This window comes from Humulus lupulus, chromosome 9 (genome assembly GCF_963169125.1).
Source record: "Humulus lupulus chromosome 9, drHumLupu1.1, whole genome shotgun sequence".
In the NCBI taxonomy this organism is placed as follows: Eukaryota; Viridiplantae; Streptophyta; class Magnoliopsida; order Rosales; family Cannabaceae; genus Humulus; species Humulus lupulus.
In genome coordinates, this window is record NC_084801.1 from 180,599,511 (window position 1) to 180,623,380 (window position 23,870).

General features: G+C 40.9%; 2 protein-coding genes across 4 annotated transcripts; both read left to right on the plus strand.

Moving 5' to 3' along the window:
- The first annotated feature begins 285 nt into the window (after window positions 1–285).
- Window positions 286–22,809, plus strand: LOC133801380 (L-type lectin-domain containing receptor kinase IV.1-like). 3 transcript variants are annotated; one of them, XM_062239566.1, is made up of 2 exons: window positions 286–1,931; window positions 22,522–22,809. In XM_062239566.1, the coding sequence occupies exon 1, from the start codon at window positions 460–462 to the stop codon at window positions 1,927–1,929; it is 1,470 nt and encodes a 489-aa protein (XP_062095550.1). In that variant the 5' UTR covers window positions 286–459; the 3' UTR covers window positions 1,930–1,931; window positions 22,522–22,809. The 3 variants fall into 3 exon arrangements, with proteins under 3 accessions (XP_062095550.1, XP_062095549.1, XP_062095551.1); XM_062239565.1 differs by lacking the exon at window positions 22,522–22,809 and adding an exon at window positions 19,343–19,629; XM_062239567.1 differs by lacking the exon at window positions 22,522–22,809 and adding an exon at window positions 3,038–3,481.
- LOC133800388 (uncharacterized) lies at window positions 11,379–12,038 on the plus strand. Its single transcript, XM_062238345.1, has 2 exons — window positions 11,379–11,820; window positions 11,902–12,038. Exons 1-2 carry the CDS (start codon window positions 11,379–11,381, stop codon window positions 12,036–12,038), a joined length of 579 nt encoding a protein of 192 aa, XP_062094329.1.
- Window positions 22,810–23,870: the final 1,061 nt, after the last annotated feature.

Below are 23,870 nucleotides of genomic sequence, written 5' to 3' on the forward strand. Positions count from 1 at the left end.
CTGGACCTCGACGGCTTAGCTGAAATAACATCCAATGGCCTCCTCAGGCTCACAAACAACACAAAATACGAAACGGGCCATGCTTTCTTTCCCAATCCAGTCACCTTCAAGGCCACCCCAAACGGCACAATATCTTCCTTCTCCACCACGTTCGCCTTTGCCATCAGATCGATGATGGCGGACCTGGGCGGCCACGGCATGGCTTTTATGATCGCTCCGACGAGAGGTCTTCCCGGAGCTCGTTGGGGCCCCTATCTTGGCCTTATTAACGAGATCACCAGTATAGACAAGGCCGCCAACAAAGTTGTCTCCGTCGAGTTCGATACGGTCTACGACGGCGAGCTCGGAGACATCGACAAAAACCACGTGGGGGTTGACATTAATGATATAAGATCGGTTACTGCTAAATCGGCGAGCTATTTCGACGAAAAACGGGGCGAGTTTACGAACTTATCTCTTATGAGTGGTAAACCGATGAAAGTATGGGTCGAATATGACGCTGTTAAGAAGCAGATGAACGTGACTTTAGCTCCGGCCGAAGCTGTTAAACCCCAGAAACCGCTTTTGTCTTTGACCAAAGATCTTTCATCGATCATAAATGACACCATGTATATAGGTTTTTCTTCCGCAACAGGCACTATATTTAGTAGTCATTATGTTCTGGGTTGGAGCTTTAAGATTAATGGGGTAGCTCAAGAGCTCGACTTCTCCAAACTTCCACAGCTTCCTCGGGTTGGACCTGAACCAATATCCAAGCTTTTGGCAATTGGGTTACCTGTGATTTGTTCGAGCTTGGCAGCTCTAGTGATCTTTAGTTTAGTTTATTTCATCAGAAGAAAAAGAAAATTTGCAGAGCTACTTGAAGATTGGGAACTCGAATATGGATCCCATAGGTATAAATACAAAGAATTGTATATGGCGACGGAGGGTTTCAAGGACAAGGATTTATTGGGTAGGGGAGGATTTGGTATAGTGTATAAAGGAGTATTACCCTCTAAAACAGAGATTGCTGTGAAAAGAGTCGCTCACGAATCAAAACAGGGTATGAGAGAATTTGTTGCTGAAATCGCCAGTCTCGGCCGGCTCCGGAACCGGAATATTGTACCCCTTTTGGGCTATTGTCGCAGGAAAGGTGAGCTTCTTTTAGTCTACGAGTACATGCCCAATGGCAGCCTAGAAAAATACCTATACGACAAACCAAAAACAACACTAAATTGGAACCAAAGATTTAGGGTCATAAAGGGAGTTGCCTCTGGTCTATGCTACCTCCACCATCAATGGGAACAAGTCGTCATCCACCGTGACGTGAAGGCCAGTAACGTACTACTTGACGGCGAGTTAAACGGACGGTTAGGAGACTTTGGTTTAGCTAGATTGTACGACCACGAAAGCGATCCACAAACAACCCAAATCGCTGGCACAATCGGCTACCTCGCCCCTGAGCATGCCCGAACCGGAAAGGCCACAACAAGTTCCGACGTCTTCTCATTCGGAGCTGTCTTGCTCGAAGTGGCATGCGGACGACGACCCATTGAGCGGAGAGGAACGAAGACGGAGGAGATGATTTTGGTGGACTGGGTTTTCTCTTGTTGGAGCAGAGGTAGGATTATCGAGGCCATGGATTCGAATCTGATAGAATCAGATTCTAGCGTATTAGGGGAGGAAGTGGAGTTGGTATTGAAACTGGGGCTGTTGTGTTCACATTCGGAACCGGAGGTCAGACCGAGCATGAAGCAAGTGGTGTCTTTTTTGGAGAGACATGTGCCTTTACCGGACTTATCGACGCTCGGGGTGACGGCTGCGGGGTTGACCTTCGCGCATAGAGAAGGGTCTGGTGATTTTACGGCGTCGTATCAGTCGTCTGCTACGGGTCTCACTCAGGCTTTGTCTTCTTCTGAGGCCGAATCACTCCTCTTTTGTGGGCGATGACTGTGAGTCGTACGCCTGAACTGTGCCTTTTGTTTATCATGTTTATATTTTTAGCTTTTTAAGATAAAGTTATTCACATCACATGTTTTTCTTTTAGTTTTAAGAGAGAAATTTGAATTTTTTTTTTCCCATTTTCAACCACATTTGCAAAATTAGTGCAAACTGACCTTTATTTTTGTTTAGTATTGTCTTGTGTAATATTATTTTTACACATTAGTTAAAAAAGGAAATCATAAAACTAGATCAAATAACTAATTTTATTCATGTCATGTGTACTAGCTCTGACCCTGATTTCAATTCCTGTCTTCTTCTGAGGCCGAATTAACTTCTAAAGCCTGTTTGGTATTGTTTTCTGTTTTTTGTTTTCAAAATTGTGTTCTCAGAAATGAGAACAGAAAACTGTTTTTGTAGTTTTAAAAAAACAAGAGGCGTTTGGTTAATATTTTCTAAAAACAATTTTTTAGTTTTATTTTTTTAAAATCTTAAATAAAAAATTAACAAATATATTTACAAAGAGAAAAATATTTTAAAAGTTTGCAATAAATAATGAGATAAAATAATTTAAAAGAAAAAATGATGAAAAATAAGAAATGAGAAAATTTGAGAACAACAGAAAACAACTTTTCTTTATTCTCAAAATTTTCTGTTTTTTGTAACTTTGTTTTTAAAAATTGTTTTCTGAAAACAATGTCAAACACCGACACTTGTTTTCAAAAAACAGTTTTTAACTTTTAAAAACAAAAAACAGTTTTTTAGTTAAGGTGCCAAACACCCTCTAAATATCTTATAATTGTAACTGAGTTTCCACACATATAGTTTTTAGTACCATTAATACAACTCAATAAAAATAAGTTCATTGACTGATGATGTTAAGGAGTAGTTGCTGTGTTAGTTAGTAGTAGTTGTATTAGTTTGTTAAGTTGTTAAATCTACTAACTCTTTGTATATAAGGAGCTGGTCCTTCTTTAATCAGCTTAATCAATACAACACATTCTTTCAATTCTTTCTTTCTATCTATCTTTGAAATCTATTATGGTATGAGTGCCTTTCTTTGACTCATTGTCATTCTTCTCGATCCTTCTTCTTCTTTGATCACAAATGGCTCAAGCTTCGGATTCTACTAATGGCGGTTCTTCTTCTCAAGCTGCTACGTTGGAATATGGTATGCAGCAAAGCGATCAGAATCGTATGGCACTGTAGTCTGCAGCCGTACGTGAACCAGTTTTCAGCCATGGACACCATCTAGCCAGTTTTCACCACCTCTGGAGTCTCTCTGCTCATAAATTTTCCAAAAATAAAGGACTAAAAACAGAGATAATGAGAGCTTGTCTCTGCCAATGGACAACCAAAAGAAAAGACGAGACTTCTAACTTCATTTTTTATGTTACAAATGAATCTTCTTTTATAATATTATTTTTCTTTTTCCAAAGACATAAATATATATAATGGAAATATTTATTTATATAGTTTTATATTTAGCTTAAATCCAGAACGTGGGTACGTGGAGAGGAACTTGGTCATAAACATGGCCAGATAAAGAGAAATGGCAAAACAGAGGTAACCCAGTTTATAATCAGAGGATTTTCTTCTATAATCCTAAGCTCTTTGCCATGAATAAAAAGAAAAACATATTCATCAGCTTCAATTAGAGCAGTTGTTTGATAAATTGTTCTTGGTCCTTGTCTTTAGTATTTCATCGTTCACAGGACTTGTTTGGCATAGCTTTCACTTTTGTTAAATCATATTAGAAACTGATAACTAACTTAATAGTTAGTTAAAATTAGTTGGTTTTAGGCTTACTTTTCTACTGTCTGCAACTAATTCTGTTGTAACAGAATTCTCTTTCATGTAAAGCCTTTGTCTATAAAGAAAAGATTCTCTCTAAATAATGTAATGATTTTCTTGCATTATTCTGAGACTTCTCTTTAAATTTCTTCTCTCTGTAATCTTCTTCATGGTATCCAAGCTGTTTACCGAGTTTTTCGGAAACGAATACAAACAGAATAATAAAAAGATAAGGACTGTAGAAATGCTGAAATATAACTAAACAAACAGTGTTTTTACGTGGTTCAGGCGTTAACAAGCCCTAGTCCACGAGTCGATGTTATTATACTTGGAAAAGGTTACAGTAAGATGGCTGGTGCACAAGAACTTCACACACTCACAGTGTTTCTCTCGGGTTCTCTTGAAGAAGATGAAGCTAGAGAGATTTTAGTAGAGTTTTTGCTATGTGATTTGTTGGTCGTCCCTCTTCTTGTAAAATGAAGGGGTCTTTATAGCTAGGGTTTCGGATTAGGGTTTTTCTCTACGTACATGAGTCTTAATTACACCAGCCATAAATAGGGATACAATTACTGTAGTAGCATGGCTACAAGACTCTATGTGGGTATATTTACGTGAAAGTATGGGGAACACACAAAGTCAGCCGTCTTTTCCAAGTTGTCAGCGGAACAGTAGGCGAAAAGGTACCCTTAGGCGTGCTGGGATGTGTGCGGCTTTGACCTGACGGGCGTGTCAGGCGGGATCCTGTGTCAGGCGGATATCATTCCAAATATGCCTCCTCCAGGACTCGACCGTTTGGCTTTGTTCCGTGCGAGGCACGGAACTGTTTCCGCGGAGACCACTCGAAGAGCTTCTCCTGGAAGGGGCTTCCCCGAAGGATACCCCTTCGGGAGTCCGGGAGAGTTGACAAGTTTCCGTGTTGTGTTTGCTTGGAAGAGTAATCCGGACACTAAACAGGAGAGGCGAAGCCTTTCTGTTCATCCGCGAGCTCTGGTCACCTACCGTTAAAGGCATCGATAATTCTGCTTCCCCGAGGACATCAATCTAAACGCTATCCGGAAATCTGGATAACATTTACCCCCCAAGGTCACGGAGCTTTGAGAGATCCGGGAGCTTGTACAGTCCTCCGGGTATTTCGGTCTCTTAGATTAGGCGAGGGGGCACCTTCTGTGTTCCCGGATGGGTTCCTTTTTCCCGCCTGAGTGTTAGTATGAAAAAGAAAGGGAATTTCTTCTGTTTGAACTCAAGTACTCAAGTGCAGCAAGGACCACGTGTCATTCTGGGAATGGTTCTGCGACCAAGACGTGTGCGTGAGGCGACTGGTTGAGTATGCGTGCGTCAGTCATCTGAATAATGATTTGACGGTTTTTAATGGTACTCCGGGCCCGAGGTGGTGTAATGATGGGAAGTAAATACTTTATTCCCATCCGAGGAGTCATAAATAGGATCGTCGCTTCATCTCCAGCCGTTGGATCTGATGCACACGGAATGGGAAGATCGGGACCGTCCATTTGAGGAATTCGAAACGACTTCTTCCCTGCTATAAAAACGAGGGAAAGGACCTTTCTTCCTCTTTACGCTTTTAGATTCTCTATCTTTAGGATTTTCAGATTTCCAAACCTCCGAACTCTCAGGCTTCCCAGCTTACGTTCCCCCGAACTTGCCATTTCTTTTGGTAAGTATCTGGAAACTTTTCTTTTGATTTGGCAGTGGGTTTATTCGCCGAAGTTCCTGGTTTGAATCGCCGTTCGTCTTTGCAGCTTTTACTTCTCGCAATCGTGCTGTGCAGTGATCCAGTTACTCCTTCAACCTCCAACTACCCAAATATCAGTAAGTATTTCTACTTTGCTCTTTCCTCCCAAACCTTAGGTTGTTGGTAGTTGTCAGAGTAGAGGTTTCTGCCATTATCGCTTATGTGCATGCGTGAATAGGGCTTTGGTAGGCATGTGATTGATGTGAGTCGATAAGTAGCCTTTTTTGCATGCTTGGGCGATCTGCGTTCGGAAAGTCGTTCCTTGTTTTGCTGTTTTAGGGCATAAGCATGAACGCCTTTAGGGTGTTTTTCTCTGGAAAAACACTTCTTTTGGTGGGCTTAGGCTCGGAGTCGGAGTCTGGTTCCTTGCTGCCCTTCGGGTGGCATGGTGCCAATCCCTCGGTAAGCTCGGTGGGAGCCTCTCCAAGCAGTTTTCGGGGAGGATCTCCCCGACGCCTTTGATACCACTAGGGTATGACAAGGGTGCTGACTGCTTAGAGTGTTTTCTTCTTTCTTTCTTTTGTCCAGTGACGAACATCTCAAAGGAACAACTCCTTGCTGTGGGGGAGGCTGATTCTGCCCAAGAGAAGGGTTCCCCTGTCGCTGGTGCAAAGGGGAAAGGAAAGGCGAAAGTGGTCGCGGCTAGTCCACCGACTTCCAATAGTTCCATCTGGGAGATGGACCAAAAGCCGAACCTTTTCAGGAATTATGGCATGCTGGAGCTGTATTCCTCCGAGGCAGGCCTGAAGAACATCCCAGGTCTGATGTGGCATCGTTTGTCGGTGCTGGGCGAGTCGGCTAGCCAGAGTCACGAGGGCTTCGGTGCCTGGAGCTGGGCACACATAGTGTGTGGGGCGCACTTGCCCCTAAGGAGCTACTTTGCCAATTTCTGTGTGAAGGCGGGGATTGCCCCCTTCCAGTTGATTCTTCCCAGCTACAAGCTCCTAGCAGGGTGGTTCATCTTTTGCAAGTCCCGGAAACTGGAAGCTCCTACCCCGGAGGAGGTGCTGTACTTCTACGGGTTGAAGTCTCAGCCTATGAGGGGTCATTCAGACAAGGTGGGGTTTTACAGGCTGGAAAGGCACCTGGACGTGATGTGCCCCACCTGTCATACCGCGAGGGTTCCAGACCTCCGGGAATACTGGTTCCTGACGACTGGCTTTCCGCTGAAGAGGGTGCCAGCCCTATCTTTGGACTTCAAAATCCCTGGTAAGTGTTCCTTCCTCTCCTTTTCAACTTTGTTTCTTTGCGTTTGATTTTCCTTTTGGTAGGATCTCTAACGCTCGTATTTGAATTTTGCAGAAGTCGTTCCGCGGACACCTCGTTGCGCGGAGATGATAAGGAGGTCCAAGTTCTACGAAGGGCTTTCTGAGGAAGAGTTGAAAGTGGAGGGACTTGTGACCTCCGAATCGTTGAGGGAGTATGGGTTACTTGCCTCCTTCCAAAACATCGAGCCAGTGAGTGGCAGGGGGCAAAGTCAGGTGTCAGCTGACATCCGGGAGCAGATTGCCCTGGAGCTGTCCAAGGTGATCACCCAAGCAGCCCGGGACAAAAATACTTTATCTCCTAGTTGGGCGGAGAGGTTCCCCGACCCCCAGCCGAAGGAAGAGGAGATCGAGGCTCGCCACGCCGCGGCTTACCCTAACGAAGGGGCTCCGGGGGCTAGTACCTCCGGGAGAGGTAAGACTAGTTTTCGATTGATCCACACCCCCAGCCTGTCTGAGGTTTCCCGGACCTCTCAGATGGGGTTTGATCCCCGTCATATCAGCGTGGCACCATGCCAGGATATCCTGATTATCCTTCACAGTGGCCACGATCTTATCTCGAATGGCCGACGGCAGGTTTTTCCCCACCTGAATGACTTTGGTGGGTTCTCCCGGGTTGAGGATCACCTCTTCGACTTCCTCCATCGGCTCTATTGCTTTCTCGATTCCCACTCTTGGGTCGAGTTCATCAAAGTATGCCTCCTGAGCACCCCCAGTTTCTGGTAATTCTTCCGCCAAAGGAATGGCAGCAAACGTCTCTTGGACCGTGTAGACGGATCAGAAGGAGACGTTATAACAGCTCCGTGCACTTCTTTGGTCTCCTCGGAGGGTGCCAATACGCCCATCGTCGCATGGAAACTTCAAACATAAGTGGCGTATCGAGGTTATGGCCCCACAATCGATTAGGACCGGTCGGCCTAAGATGGCATTATACGCCGTGGGGCAGTCGACCACCACAAATGTGCTATGCTTGAAGGCACAAGCGTCGCTTTCTCCTCTGAGGGTGACTGGAAGTTGAATTTTGCCTAATGGCATGAGTGCGTCCCCATTGAACCCTTGAAGCTGGATGGGGCATGGGGCCAGGTCTGTCTCGGTCAATCCGATCGCGTGGAAGGCCGCTTTGAAGAGGATGTTTACGGAGCTTCCGTTATCGACCAAGATCCGTGAGACCTTCTTATTGGCAATCTGGGCTTCCACCACGAGGGGATCGTTGTGGGGGAAGTGCACATGTCGAGCATCGTCCTCCGTGAAGGTGATGGGAAGATCCATCATTCGGGGACGTTGAGCAGGTGATTGAACCAAGGCGCACATCTCCTCGGCGTGTTCTAACTCCCTCAAGTACCTCTTCTGGGAGTTGCGGGTGCTTCCGGCAAGGTGCGGTCCTCCGGAAATGGTGGCTACGTGTCCGTCAACGGGTGGCGGAGCAAGGCCGGGCGGATATGGGTTGCCCGGTCCTGGAGCCAACAAGGCAATGGGCGCCGGAGCGGGTGGAGCAGGAAGCGCTGGGTACTGAGACCGGGAGCTTGGGGGTGACCGGCTCCAGGAGCGCTAGCGGTCCCCCTCTGTCCCGGGGAATATGCAGCTCCGTGAACTACCCCCTGTCCGGGATAGATAATGGGTATCCTCACCCACTGACCGAGGTGTCCCGCTCTTGCCAGGGACTCGATCTCATCCTTCAGCTGAAGGCACTCGTTCGTGGTGTGCCCCACGTCTCCGTGGAACTCACACCTTTTATTGGAGTCTCGCGGACGTCTTCCTCTGTGAGACACTTTCGGGGGCTTCCTGTAGTTGACCATATTACAGGTCGCCCGATAGACATTCTCTCGCGAGTCTATCAAACTGGTATATTCCGTGAACTTGGGCTCATAGTCCTTCCGGGGCTTCTTTGAATGGTCTCCCCGGTTGGAGTTTCTTCCGCTTCGTTTGCTCCGCGATTGGCTCAAATTTCGTTCTGGGGCTTCCGCTTGCGGCTGCGGCATGCCAGGAGCGATACTACATCCGGTTTGTACAGCTCCGTACCCAGAGAAATGGGTTTGACTCAGCGTCTGAGCAGACACGGAAGGCCCGTACACACTTGGAGTGAATTGGGCTCCTGGAAGCGTGAGGGCTGGTGCGGGAGCTTGCGAAGCAAAGCTCGGCGCAGTCATGGAAGGCGTTGGAGCTGGGGGAACTCCAAAGGCCTGCTGGTAGGCATCCTCAAGGTTGATGATTCCCTGAGCCTTTGACATGAATTCGGACAGCGTTTCTGCCTGTCTCCTCTGCATTTCCCCCCATAGCAGGGAGCCGACAGTAAGGCCCGATTGGAGGGCGATCAGCTTCATGTCATCGCTGACCTTGGTCTTTGCAGCAGCTTCCATCATTCTCTGAATGAAACCTTTGAGGTTCTCAGTGGGTTGCTGCTTGATGTTGGTTAAGGAACCAACCTCCATGTCGTGGTCGCGGGCAGCAATAAACTGCCTCCTGAATGCGGACTGTAGCTCCTTCCAACTGTGGATTGATCCGGGAGCTAATCTTTTCCACCAGTCCTCCGCGGACTTGGTAAGGGTGAGTGAGAAGCACATGCATTTGGCGTCCTCACTGACACGCGCCACTTGCATCATTTTGTTGTATTTAGCTAGGTGGGTACGCGGGTCTGTCCTCCCATCATATAATTCTATGTGGGGCATTTTGAAGTTATCCGGGAGGGACGTTTCCGCGATCCTCCGAATACATGGTTCCGGGTCTTCCTCCTCAGAGTCTGACAGGGCCCCACTTTGCTTCCGGACCAGCTTGGTCAAGGCAGCAATCTGTTCCTCGAGCCTCTTCGTATCACTCTCCGGGAGGTCACGTCCCCGGAGCTTGTCATTAATATGATTTCGGAGGTCATCTCCGCGAGGCCGGGCCTTTTCTCCTTTGGCCTTTTCATACTTGGCCTCCAACCTTCTTCTTAGGTCCACCGTGGACCAGCTATCTTCGGAGTGCGAGTTCGCAGCCCGACCGTCCTGGTTGACGGAATCACTGGGGCGGTTGTTCCTTCCCCTAGGCCTGGGTGCCTTAGCACCGGGCCCTTTAGGCACGGAGTGCCCCCTTGGGGCTGAAGGACGTCTGGGCTTAGGAGCGTCAGAGACCTTCTGCGCGCGGGGGGGGGGGGGGGGGGGCAGTCGGCCTTGTGATTCACGCCTTTAGGAGGTGCAGGGGCGTCAGCGCGCACAGGCTCTCCAACTTTTTCTTTGCCCTTGTTAGGGGCGGCTTTGGATGGTCCAGCAGCGGCTGGATCCGGCATAGCGGCATCAGCACCACCTAAAACAGAGGCGTCCTCGTCCGAGTCGCCTAGGTCTCCGAACTTGCTTTGGAGGCGCTCCATCATGCGCTGCATTTTTTCGGAGAGGCGCTCCTGCTCAGCAAGCTTGGATTTGGTGACCTCCAGTTCTTCGGCTACTTGGACCAGTTCTGGGTCCTTCTCATAGTAGCAGCCGTCCTTGTAATAACCGTCTTGGACATACTCTTCTTCGTCTTCTAAGTATGTTGTATCTTCGGTACTGACCCGATCCTAGCGGGATGTCGGGTCTTCACCTTGGTAGTCCAAGGGTTCGCTTTGCACCACATCTTCCATCACGGTATCGGGGTTGACCGTAGCATTTTTGTCAACAGCGGATTTTCTCGTAGTCACCATCTCTTTAGCACGAAGTGAATACAAAAAACGTACACAGAAAAAGAGCTGACTGACAACTTCCTACAGCTCTCAATGAAAGCACCAAAATGTTTACCGAGTTTTTCGGAAACGAATACAAACAGAATAATAAAAAGATAAGGACTGTAGAAATGCTGAAATGTAACTAAACAAACAGTGTTTTTACGTGGTTCAGGCGTTAACAAGCCCTAGTCCACGAGTCGATGTTATTATACTTGGAAAAGGTTACAGTAAGATGGCTGGTGCACAAGAACTTCACACACTCACAGTGTTTCTCTCGGGTTCTCTTGATGAAGATGAAGCTAGAGAGATTTTAGTAGAGTTTTTGCTATGTGATTTGTTGGTCGTCCCTCTTCTTGTAAAATGAAGGGGTCTTGATAGCTAGGGTTTCGGATTAGGGTTTTTCTCTACGTACATGAGTCTTAATTACACCAGCCATAAATAGGGATACAATTACTGTAGTAGCATGGCTACAAGACTCTATGTGGGTATATTTACGTGAAAGTATGGGGAACACACAAAGTCAGCCGTCTTTTCCAAGTTGTCAGCGGAACAGTAGGCGAAAAGGTACCCTTAGGCGTGCTGGGATGTGTGCGGCTTTGATCTGACGGGCGTGTCAGGCGGGATCCTGTGTCAGGCGGATATCATTCCAAATATGCCTCCTCCAGGACTCGACCGTTTGGCTTTGTTCCGTGTGAGGCACGGAACTGTTTCCGCGGAGACCACTCGAAGAGCTTCTCCTGGAAGGGGCTTCCCCGAAGGATACCCCTTCGGGAGTCCGGGAGAGTTGACGAGTTTCCGTGTTGTGTTTGCTTGGAAGAGTAATCCGAACACTAAACAGGAGAAGCGAAGCCTTTCTGTTCATCCGCGAGCTCTGGTCACCTACCGTGAAAGACATCGATAATTCTGCTTCCCCGAGGACATCAATCTAAACGCTATCCGGAAATCTGGATAACACAAGCCATTCTGACTCACGTCAATGGCTTCTTCCGGCGACAACTCGTCTCCAGTTGGGGTCACTGATCCTCTGCCTCAGGCTACTCAATTCACTCAACAAGTTCTTGTTGTCCAACAATGGAATCGTTTCTCTAATTCTCTGTCCTCGTCTCTTACTATCAAGCTCGATCGAGCTAATTTTCTTGCTTGGAAGTCCCAAGTTGTCCCTACTGTCATCGGTCATGATCTGGACGAGAACTTTTTCAGTGATATCTCTCCACCTCCCAAGCTTGTCAATGGTGAAAACAACCCTGTGTTTTTTCAATGGCGGCATAAAGATCATCTACTTCTCTCATGGCTTCGATCGTCCATGACCGAAGGTGTTCTTGGTACTGTTTCGAGTTACAATAGCTCCTATGCTATGTGGAAAGCTCTTGAACAGAAGTTCTCTAGTCAGTCCAAAGCAAGATTGCTCCAACTCAAAAGTTAGCTTTCGAACCTCCACAAAGGTACCCTTAGCATCTCTGACTATATTGATAAGATCAAATCTATATGTGATTCTATAGCTATTGCTGGACACTCGATCACTGATCTTGACATGATTCTTCATCTCCTTAATGTTCTTGGTCCGAAGTTTGACTCTATTGTTTTTGGAATAACTTCTCGAAGTGATACGTTATCTGTAACATCTCGAATTTCCTAATGTGGCTTAGTGCCTGGATTAGGGGGCCGGGAGGTAATAATTGAGTTATTATGTGAATTGTATTATAATATAATTATGCTTGCATGTTAGAAATATTAAGTATGTGTATGTGAACCTGTTTCTTATAAGAATGGTATTTTAGTAATTTGACTCGTTGACAGTATAAATGCAAATATGTGTTTGTGTGATTGAGACCACATTATTACGTGGATATATTTGGGTACTCGATATGAGGCGATCCCGATGAGCAAGTTAGCAGAAAAGTCACAACGGGGTTTTATACCCAACTCGAGGTGAGCTTAGGGGCGTTTTTTTAGTAATTTAGAACATTACCGAGAATTAGTGGGTAATGGGAAATTATTTGATAATCATGTGGGAATATATAAAGTAATGGGAATTATAGGACATAGTTGTGAATTAGCGGGATATGAGACAAATGAAAAAATTTCCCTTGAGAGCATATGAAGAACAGGCCAAGGGCAAGGGGCAAATTAGTCATTTTCTGTTTAAGTATAGAGTTTGGTGAGCTGGGAATTTCTGAGAAGGTTAAGGAAACTAAAAGAAAGAAGACTCATCAACTCTCTCTTTCTCTCTCCCTCGTTTTCTCTGTTTTTCATGAAGCTTAAGGATTTTTGGAGGAAAAATTGGTGGTCAAGCATAAGAATCAAGGTGTTAGGCTTGGGGAACTGGAGGATTAGCTCAAGAGGATCAACATAGCAGAGGTAAGGTCTTTAATTCAGATTCAAGTATGAGGTTTCTGTGGTTTTTTATTGAAGTTCAAAGTTTTGCATGTTTGATAGTTGGGGAGAGAATTTTGGGTTGTTGATGGGTTTTTAATTCAGTGTTTTAGTTAGGTTTGGTTGCTGGAAGGAAGTATGCTAATTATGGGAATTAAGTTGGAAGATTGGGGTGGAATTGGATGGTTTTTAGTAGGGTTCGGCCAAGTGAAAAACCCAGAAATTCTGGGTTCAAAGGGCTGGGCCGCGTCGTTGTTCTTGGTATGTCGCGGCCCAACGAAGCAAGAAGGAGCCAGGAGGGCTCGGAGGCGGAGGCGGGCCGCGGTGCCTCAGGGGAGCGCCGCGGCGCGTGTTGTTTTTCCAGGGAGGCCGAGCCTCTGACTTAGAGGCGAGTCACGACCCTTAAGGGGATTTTTGGCCCTAATGAGGTTTTTAGATCAAGAACTTAACCATTTGGGCTCGGGGTCGATTCTTCTTCCTTGTTGAGTGGAATTCGTTGTCCCCGGAGACTGGTATTTGGTCTGAAAGCTTTTATTCTCCCGTTGTTGATGGAACCCCTTATTATGGGTCTACGCTAAGAGCTTAAATCAGGGATCATACTCAAAGGAGCGTCACTAGCAACTTGCATCCAGATCGAAGGTAAGAAAATTGCACCCATTATGTGATTGCGTGATTGGAGCTTAGTCAATGATGAACATAGATATGATTAAGGCTTTGGCTCTGTTAATGAACATGATTATAATTATGTTTGTGGATATCTGATTAGGTGCACTGGGATGCGCATAATTGTGGTTATGCCTATGACTATTGTTGAACGCATTATAATGCATTGTAATTATTGATATGTATGCTATATGTGATATCTGATTGTCTGTTGTTACTGGAAAGCTCGGTTTATAAACCAGAGGGTTATTAGGATGTTAAATGGGGATCGACTTATTAGTCGAGGGTATATATTGGACTTCGAAAGGCTTGTCTTATAAGTCGAGAGCATGTGAGGCTTGACTTATAAGTCAAGGATTTAAAGGACTCAGTTTATAAACTGAGATTGGCATTGTGCTGGTGGAGTGCAGGCCGCCATGGCTGGGCCACCCTTGGAGTGCAACATGCACTTGACTGATTAAATATTTCCAAATAAAATATATATTAAATTAAATCCATAGAAATATTAATTCAAACTCAATCTATTTTTATAATAATAAGGGTGTATTTTAAATCCTAAAATTCTTTATAGCCCAAAAATCACAAAATACCAAAAATAAAATTAAACTATTAAAATAACTAAGAACTAACAATTTTTAAACCTAAGGAAATTAAGAATATATAATTAAAATTGTACTTATCAAGTGCACTTTCAAGTTTTTCAAACCAAGTTCTTGGAGCAAGCATGTTTTAAAAGCTTTGTGAAGTCTACAAACATAGGCAGAGAATTAGATTTATCTTCAAAACGAGTAGTTTGCTTCGTAAAATATCACTAATAAGATAAGCATTATTGATATTAATTTGGTTGATATCCCAACTATAAGTAACAACTAAGGAAAACACAACTCTGATTGTAGATGCCTTGACAATAAGACTAAAAGTACCATTAAAACCTAGGCCTAAAGTTTGTTGAAACCCCTTTGCCACTAACCTTGTTTTGAACTTGTTCATAGAGCCATCAACATGGTATTTAGTTCTAAAAATCTACTCGCTGCTTAGTACATTCATATCTGGAGTTGTAGGGATTAAACTTTATGTAACTCTATTGACCAAAGCCAAATACTCATGTTGCAAAGTTTCATTCCATTATTAGGTAGACTTTATGGCATTTTGACCAAAGTGTTAGGAAAAAATAGATTGCCTCAATGGAAATGGTAAGAAAATACAACTCTATGCAATATATTACAAATAAATAATGATTTATTAAAAGGAGTGCTACAACTCTATAACTAAAAATACAAATAAAAGGAGAAGGAGATGTAAGATGATAGAAATAGAAAGTATAACTCTATTACAAAAGATACAAATAAACTAGAAGTGTTTGAACAAAGGAAATAAAAGGATTACAACTCTTAAACAAAAGTACAAGTAAATTGAACAAGAAGAAAAGCAATAAAAGAAAATAAGAACAAGAACAAAAACAATAAACTCTCACTCACACAACCAAAGTGAAGAGTGTTGGGGATCACAAACTTGAACAAGGTTTGAAACCTTTGTCCAAAAGCTTATTTCCCCCTAACTCAAGCACTAAGGGATCTCTCACAGATATTGGAAATGCTTTATGGAATTATCAAGCCTCAAGGTGTTTCTAGCCAAGTGCTCTAATGGATAGAAATGTTGTGTCTTTCAAGTGAGTTATAGGCTCCTATTTATAGAGTTTAGAGACACCCTTTGAATTTCAAATTCCACAAACCTCCATGGCTGTTACCAATGTTTAATTGGATTAATATGGAATTAAAATTGATATTTGGGAGTTATTTGGGTTTTTGGAACCGCTCAACACATTTGGAAAAAAACTAAAAAATTGGCCTGAAATGCACCTGTGGTCGCGGCCAGGGACATCAGTGGCCGCGGCCACTGCTCTCTGTTCCCCAGGCCGCGGCCACCATCATTCAGTGGCCGCGGCCACAGCCCAATTTCAGCACTTGAAAATGTGATGTTTTTCCAAATGGCTCCAAACCCTCCCAAATGATTTTGTAACCCCTAAAACACATTATTGGGGTTAAAATCATATCTCTAATAGCCATTTCACATATGGCTTTATGAAATTCATCTCAATATTGTGTAACACCAAATTTACACAATAAAAGGTAATATTTGGAAGTTACAAATTTGTAACACCAAATATGTTACATTATTTGGATATATCTCATATATCTAAATATTGTAACTCTCTATTATATGTTACAATATGTGACATTCTTTGTCACATTTATTTAATCTAAAACATTATATTATAATATAATATTACATTATATTCTAAAATAATATAACATTCCCCCACTAGATTAAATAGTTATCTATTGTAACACTTATTTAATCAATCATTATATTTTAAAATATAACATATCCCCCACTTGATTAAATAAGAACTCTCTCTTATAGGAGTCATTGCATTAGTGCATAAAGCAAAGTGTTTTTCAACTTGAACTTTACTATAGTGTAATTATCACAAAATTTGTCGAAAATTTGGTTGCACTAGGCATTGAAGCATCTTTTCATGATAACAAATTGGTGATAACACACACACCTTTGCGATGTTCACTTGAGACCTCTATATCTCGCTTTGCACCGTTAATGGCCATGTGCACTTTCCATTCATGAACGTTCTTGAGAATACTCCCAATTCTCATGAGAGGCGGCACCACCCCTAGGTCCATATAGGTAGAATTCTTACAGTATTTTGTTACCAAAAATACTTGTCTTCACAAGACTGAATTCTATTAAAAAAAACCTTTCGGTTTTAACCCTTAACTTGGTAACACACAAGTACTCAATATCTAAGATGGGACTTGTTTTGAGTACAACTAATATTCACTTGATTGACTTGTAGTTACCTATTGAACCTAACACTAGTTGAATAACTAGTGTTAAGATAGGTTACCATCAATCGTGAATCTCTTTAGGGAGTTTAAGTCCCATCCCTCGAGATGATGCAACCACTAAATCCCTCGTTAATGGCTTAGTGAAAGGATCCGCCAGATTTTCACTTGTTCTCACATAAGATATTTAGATGACTCCTATTTGAATCAATTCTCTTACATATCCATGTCTTAGGCTAATATGTCTAGACTTCCCATTATACACTCCGATGTATGCTCTAGCCAATGTCGTTTGGATATCACAATGTATCGATATAGTAGATACATTCTCTTTGATTAGGGGAATCTTTATCAACAGATCCCTTAACAATTCGACCTCTTTGCCAGTTGCAGCTAGAGCTACGAACTCTGCTTCCATAGTGGAATGAGATATACAGGTTTGTTTCTTGGAACCCCAAGAAATTGCACCTCCACCAAGTGTAAATACCCAACTTGTTGTGGACAAGTTGTCCCCAAGATTTGATATCCAACTTGCATCTGTATATCCTTCTAAAACTGAAGGAAATTTGGAGTAGTGAAGACTTATTCCTTTGGTTTTCTTGAGATAACCTAGGACTCTTCCAATTGCCTTCCAGTGATCCACACTTGGATTACTTGTAAACCTACTAAGTTTACTTACCGCAAATGCTATATCAGGTCTAGTACATTGGGCAGCGTACATTAGACTCCCTATAGCACTAGCGTACTCCAATTGAGCCACCGCTCTTCCTTCATTCTTCTCTAGTTTTACACTATGATCGAATGGAGTATTGGCATCTTTAACCTTGAGATGGTTAAATTTGTTCAATACTTTCTCAACATAATGGGCTTGCCCTAACGCAAAACCCCCACTATGTTTCTTTACTTTGATACCGAGTATGGTATCAACTTCTCCAAGATCTTTCATCTTGAAGGTTGATGATAGAAACCTCTTCGTTTCTTCTATCCCTTTCATACTATTACTTAGAATAAGCATGTCATCCACATATAAGCAAACGATGATCACATTTCCCTTACAAGTTTTGGAATACAAACACTTGTCTCCATTGTTATGTCTAAACCCATTTGACATGATGGCTTGATCAAATTTCTCATGTCATTGCTTAGGAGCTTAATTCGATCCATATAAGGATTTTACAAGTCTACAAACTTTATGTTCATATTTTGGTAGGATAAACCCTTTGGGTTGTTCCATATAGACCTCCTCATTGAGGTCACCATTAAGGAATGTCGTTTTGACATCCATTTGATGAACATACAAGTTGTGTATAGAAGCTAAAGCGAACAAAATTCTTATAGAAGTTGTTCTTGCAACAGGCGCATAGGTATCGAAATAATCGATACCCTCTTTTTGACTAAACCCTTTAGCTACTAATCTAGCTTTAAAGGTTTGGATAGTGCCGTCAGTGTGGTATTTTCTCCTAAATACCCACTTACACCCAATTGGCTTAGACCCCGATGGGAGGTCTACCAATTCCCAAGTGTTATTGGAAAGAATGGAATCCACCTCATCATTGATGGCTTCTTTCCAAAATTCACTATCTCTCAATTGCATAACTTCTCTAAAAGTCTTAGGATCATCCTAAACGAGAAGTACAATAAGAATCTTCCTAATAACTTCCTCTCTATTTCCTTCTACCATGTAGAACAAAATTCGTTGAGAATCTATCTTATCCACTACTAGACTTTTATGATTTTTAAGCCCTTGACTTCTTATAGGTTCAAAGGGTTGCTTTACATCCTTTTGAGAATTCTCCTCTTGAGAATCAACTTTGGATGTAGATGCTTGAGAATTGTTCTCATATAACAAATTCTCCTTTAGAGATGTTGAAGCTTGAGAATTGTTGTCACATAACATATTCTCAAAAAATTCAACTTCTCTAGATTCAATCACAATATTAGACTCTAAGTCTAACAACCTATAAACTTTACTATTGTTGGCGTAACCAACAAAAGCACACTTTATGGCTCTTGAACCTAACTTTGTTCTATCAGGTTCGTTTTTCTTGCAATATGCAAGACACCCCCACACTTTGAAGTGCCCTATGTTGGGTTTTCTTCCTTTCCATAACTCATATGGAGATATCTCATTTTTCTTCATCAGTATTCGATTAAGAATGTGACAAGCGGTTAAAAGCGCTTCACCCCATAAGTTGAAGTTCAACTTAGAAAACACCAATATAGAATTTATCATCTCTAAATAAGTCTTATTTTTCCTTTCGGCAACACCATTATGTTGTGGTGTATATGGTGTAGTGCACTCCACTACACCAAATACTCATTTCCATAACACATCAATATAATACTAATAGCAAAGTATTATGTTAGAGTATTATATTGGGCAACTTTTTATGTAAAAAGGGCGGTAATATATTTCACCATCCCGCCACTTAGAATTTTTTTTCCATTTTTGAGACAAGAGAATCCCAAGACACCCATCTCCTTTCTCTTCCACATTTTTGAGACTCGAGATACCCATTTCTGAGCTTTCCTTCAACATTTCTGCCCATTTCCTTCAACATATCGACACAAAGAAGAGACCCATTTCTTCGGCTTGGTCGTACAGTCTCCGAACTCCTCATTCTCTCTCTCTCGTCTTTCTCTAGCTCTCTGTCAACCTTCGATTTCCAGTCGTTGGGCTTCTCAAATTTGTTCTTCTCTTCGGTCTTGCAAAGCCAAGTAAGTAATTAGTTGTAGATGTTAGATTTATCAGCTTGAATCTCATAGAATCTATAAAATCTGTGGTTTTCAAAATTAATTTTCTATTTTTCATATGTGTTTTCAATTTTACATATTGATTTTGCATATTGCTGGGACATTTGTTTTGGTACGGTCTCATAGAATCTATAAAATCAGATTTTGCATATTTCAAAATTAAAATCTTTGGTTGAGTTTTATGTGTTTTGTCTTTCTGGGATATGATTAAAGTGGATTTTTATCTGGTCAAATTCTTGGCAAAATGCCTCCTTTGTTTTATGTTCATTTTGTTGCAATTTCACTTCAGGGCTAGGTTTGAGGAGCTAGAAGGAAGCGAATGGCAGAGGTGAGGCAGGCTTTAGAGAATTCAGAAGACTCAAATCAACCAAAGGTGTCATAGGGGGGAAGAGGATTTCGGTATTTTATAGAGGCCCTTGCCCTAGCCAAGGGACTGAATGTGTAACACCCTCACTTATTTTAATTAAAACCATATCTGAGGTGTTACGTTTTAAAACTATATCATAATTTATTACTGCGGAAGTCTGGACATATTTTTTTTAAAACTTATTTCACATTATTTACATTAAACATAAAGTGTGTCTCAACACATATTATACATAAGTATTAAATAACCCAATTTGTTTTCAAAACATAACTTCACACTTTATTACAAATATCACATTGGTAAACTGAAATAACCCACAAAAGGTTGATGTGTTCATATGTACAAATCAGGGTCAGGACCATGCGTCAGTTCTCCTTATGTCATTCACTCATTTCTTTCTCTACCTGCAACACAAGACAACTGTGAGCCTAAAGCTCAGTAAGCAAAGTAATGCATGCAATGCTAATGATTACTCAATGTCAAAGGACATACACAACTTCTTTTTAAATTTTGGGCCCTTTAATATTGTGCACACTGTTTGAATTGGTCAATGCCTGCCGGGCTTGTTACTCATATAATATAAAATCCCATGAGTTCTCCTCCAGCTAGCCATCACCACAGTAGGGCACATTATAAACCTTATTCCATCATTGGCCCGTCGGGCTCAAGAGTTAAGGCGGCCACACACTGTGGTGTCAATACATATAACAATAACTCATATGGAGGATAAATAAAAACGGAAACATGGCAAACAATATAATTGGTTCACTAAAACCTAGCCCAAATTATTGGGCTGCCACTATAAGCCTACTATAGGCCTCTGTTTACACTTATTAACACTTTCATTTGCCTTTTGAAAACAGTGGCACTGAACTTAAACTTCTTATTACAACTCTCTTTTATGTTGCACCAAACTTGCTAAGGCATCATATAAATAATCATCACAATTTCATGCATGGTCTTATATCATATAATAATTTACCATATCACTATTATGTCATGCATACAAATTTATGATGAAGTGTCAATGTATGTTAATACCACTTACTCACAAAATATTCATATAATGCATACTTTCACATAACATGTAATTCTTGTGTTGCAATTGAGTACTTTACTTACCTTCTGTCCAAAATATATTTCACCGTGTAACAAGTGGTGTCTTAGGTGTTGATGTGCTTATCCTGACAATGGCATGGATTTCTCATAATAATGATGGAAGTAAGACATTGAACTATCATTTAAAAATACCCATAAAACATCATATCAACTTTCATATCCAAATCATGCATAAAATGCCTTAAACCACCTAGATCGAGCGTTAGATTTATCTTAGTCACTTAGAGAAATTTTGACAGAGTTTCCCCTTAATTTTAGCTATCCCCAAATATCAAAATCAATCAGTAATCAACATCAAATAACCTTCCATAACCATATATCCCAATTACCAACATAATTCATCGCAAAGTTATCATATACCGATTTTGATAAAATTCTAATTTCCAAGTCCAAGAACTTTACTTAGCTAGTTAGATAGTAGTAGTAATAGTAATAGCTAATAGTAGTTATAGTATGTTCATTACTATGGATTTTGGTTCAAGCCGGGACTTAGTTGGAAACTCCTAGCAATTTTTATAAGTTTAACCTATAGTTTAAGAATATTAATTATAACATAAGGTTTGATTAATATTGCTGGTTATTAATATGATAATTATTATAACCTAAGGTTTAGATAGAGCTAATAAGAATATGACACTTGTCATGAGCATGGTTATTCCTAAGGTTATGATTATTAAGGAATTATTATTTTAATGATAAAATAAGAAAAATATAAGACTTAGTATTCGCCAAAATCTGATAGGAGCATGATATTTGTCACAATTTTATTTATTTGTGGATTAGGATGTAAATAGATTTTTCGTAACTTTAGGGTACTGTAACTTCTGACCTGTTTTTGACCCAGTTATGTTATGAATTTCAAAAAATATTATTTCTAAAAAGTTGTAGATAATTTAATTATCTTTCTAACGGTATAAAGAGAGTCCAAATCAAAGTTCTACAGCTCCAGATATGTTGATTTTACTGCAGGGGAGTTTAGAGTTACGAGATTTAGGGAGTTAGAAGTTAGGATTCTATTTGTTTTTATTATTTTAAAAATCAAGCTTTGAATCTTTAAATCTCTCTTAAAAATTTGACCAATTCCTAAGCCTTTGGCTGAAGGATATTCAAATATTTTCAATTAAATTTATTATTTTTATTCAAAGCCAAAAAGAAGATTTTTATTCCTAGAACTCTATAAATAGGACCTAGCACCAAGTCTTTTCATTCATTCTTCAAGCATTGATCAGAGCCTTCCATGTGCTAGTGAGATTATAGAGTGATAAACACTTGGATTGGGGTTATAAGCTTAATCATTATAAGCTTAATAAACACTTGGGAAGTAAGGTTATAGTGTATTTCGGTTTCGAGGTATATTTTGGTCATAGAAGCATTCAAGGTATTCCTAATTCTAGTTCCTTTCTGTATTGATTCTTATAGTTCTTCTCTACTCAAATCCTAACTCAGTCTTTTCTATTCTTGGTTAGGCATCTAAGTTCTTCGAACTTAAGGTTTTTATTGGTAAGTATCGTTTCGATGGTGTAGTTTATTCTTTCCATCTCTTTTCTTTAGTATACTCACCTCTATATTATGGTTTTTAGGAGTGTTCCAATATCCCGACTTTGTTCTCATCATCCCGGTATATTGGTAAGGAAAATGGAATAGGATTTTATATGTTATATGATATGTGATATGTTATCTTATGTTATGTTGTGTTATGAAATGTTATATTGTGTATGTTTGTAGACTTGGGCATATGACCTGTACACTAACATGCCCCAATAAATTTATGGGCATATGACTTGCTTAGCTAGCAAGCCCCACAAATCAAATGGGCATATGACTTGTTTAGTTATGGGACCCCAAGTAATAATGACCATTATAGTATGTGTGACATATGTTTATGATATGTTTTATTATATGCTACGTTATGAATTTTATGTATATGAGTTATGTGTTAGGTTTTCCTTGCTGGGCATTAGGCTCATTCCTTTATTTTTTAGTGTGATGCAGGAAACTAGATACGGAGGCGGAAGGATTCTTGGAAGCTTGGCATGTGTATTGAGGATGAACGGACTGAGTGGACTGCGTGTCGATCGAGGATGAAGTTATTTATATTTAGTCTTTTAGATCATGTTTTTCCGCATTTAGTTTTTTTAAACAATTGAATTAAAGTTTATGTTTTTCTTTTAAACAATGGGTACCCATGCCATATTTTCTATTATTATGTATTTGATACAATATTTTGAGATTTAATAAAGTTATATTATTTCTTATGTATCTTTCCCAAAATAGTAGTTATGTATAGTAGATCTAATGGTCCAAGGTCATAGAAATAGTTGGGTCATTACAGTCTCCACGTCTATTCAAACATTTATAAACATATCTACCCTCTTATAAACTCAATAAAATAACCAAAAATCAGCTTGTACTCCAAGAACCCAAAAAACCTCATAAAACACAAAATTTCACTTACCAAGCAACTTTTCGACGAAAACAATCTCTTCAAGCTTTTCTAAACCTCAAACCACTTGGAAACCACCAAGAAATATCTTAAAAAAAACATAAAACACCATAGATAAGCTCTCAGCAAAATTCAAAAACATGGTTTAACTTCCATGTACAAGAACATACCATAAAAAGACCAAAAATAAGCTTAATCCACTTCTTTGGCTTTGATTTCACTTGGATTTCCTTAGAATCTCTTCAAACCAGCCAAGAAATGGTTTTTGGTTTTCTTTTCCTTCTGTTTTTCAGAGTCTTGGTCGTGCAAAGTGATAAGGTTGATGAAAATTCTTTATTTTCAATGATTTGGCCTTATGGTATCAAAATTTGACACCTTTCACCTCATCATTTCACTTTTTGACATATGAAAACCTTATCACTTCAATAATTTCGACTTAATCATCTACTAGTCCTATTATCCTTATGTTTAAAACACCCACACCAAACCTTAGGTCCATATGAGTTCATACCCAATAGTTATGCTTACCCGATCGAGCGTAGCGCCCTTATGCTAAGCTCGTTTTGACTTTGCATCAAGACCACTGATTATGTATACCTCCCATCAAGAATTGATCTAATGGTTCTAAAACCATTTTGACTTCATCAATGAGACCTTAATCATACCTCAATTATATTTGGTAAATCCACTAATACTCAATTTTACCCCGAAATACTAGTAATCGTCATTGTACTATTTTTCACCACTTAACATCTTTTGCCTTCTATATCTCACTTTTCTCACTTAATTTCATGCCTTGTCCATATTTTTTATCCTTTCTTATATCTTGAGCACGTAAAACACCCATAAAAGACAACTCAAACGCCACAAAGTTAATAATATTGAGCA

Bases quoted from the DNA above. Each gene is read 5' to 3' on its own strand.
- LOC133801380 (XM_062239566.1), top strand. From the start codon at position 460: ATGAGTGGTAAACCGATGAAAGTATGGGTCGAATATGACGCTGTTAAG.
- LOC133800388 (XM_062238345.1), top strand. From the start codon at position 11,379: ATGGCTTCTTCCGGCGACAACTCGTCTCCAGTTGGGGTCACTGATCCT. The intron at 11,821-11,901 runs GTTAGCTTTCGA...GTGATTCTATAG, and splicing joins AAGATTGCTCCAACTCAAAA to CTATTGCTGGACACTCGATC.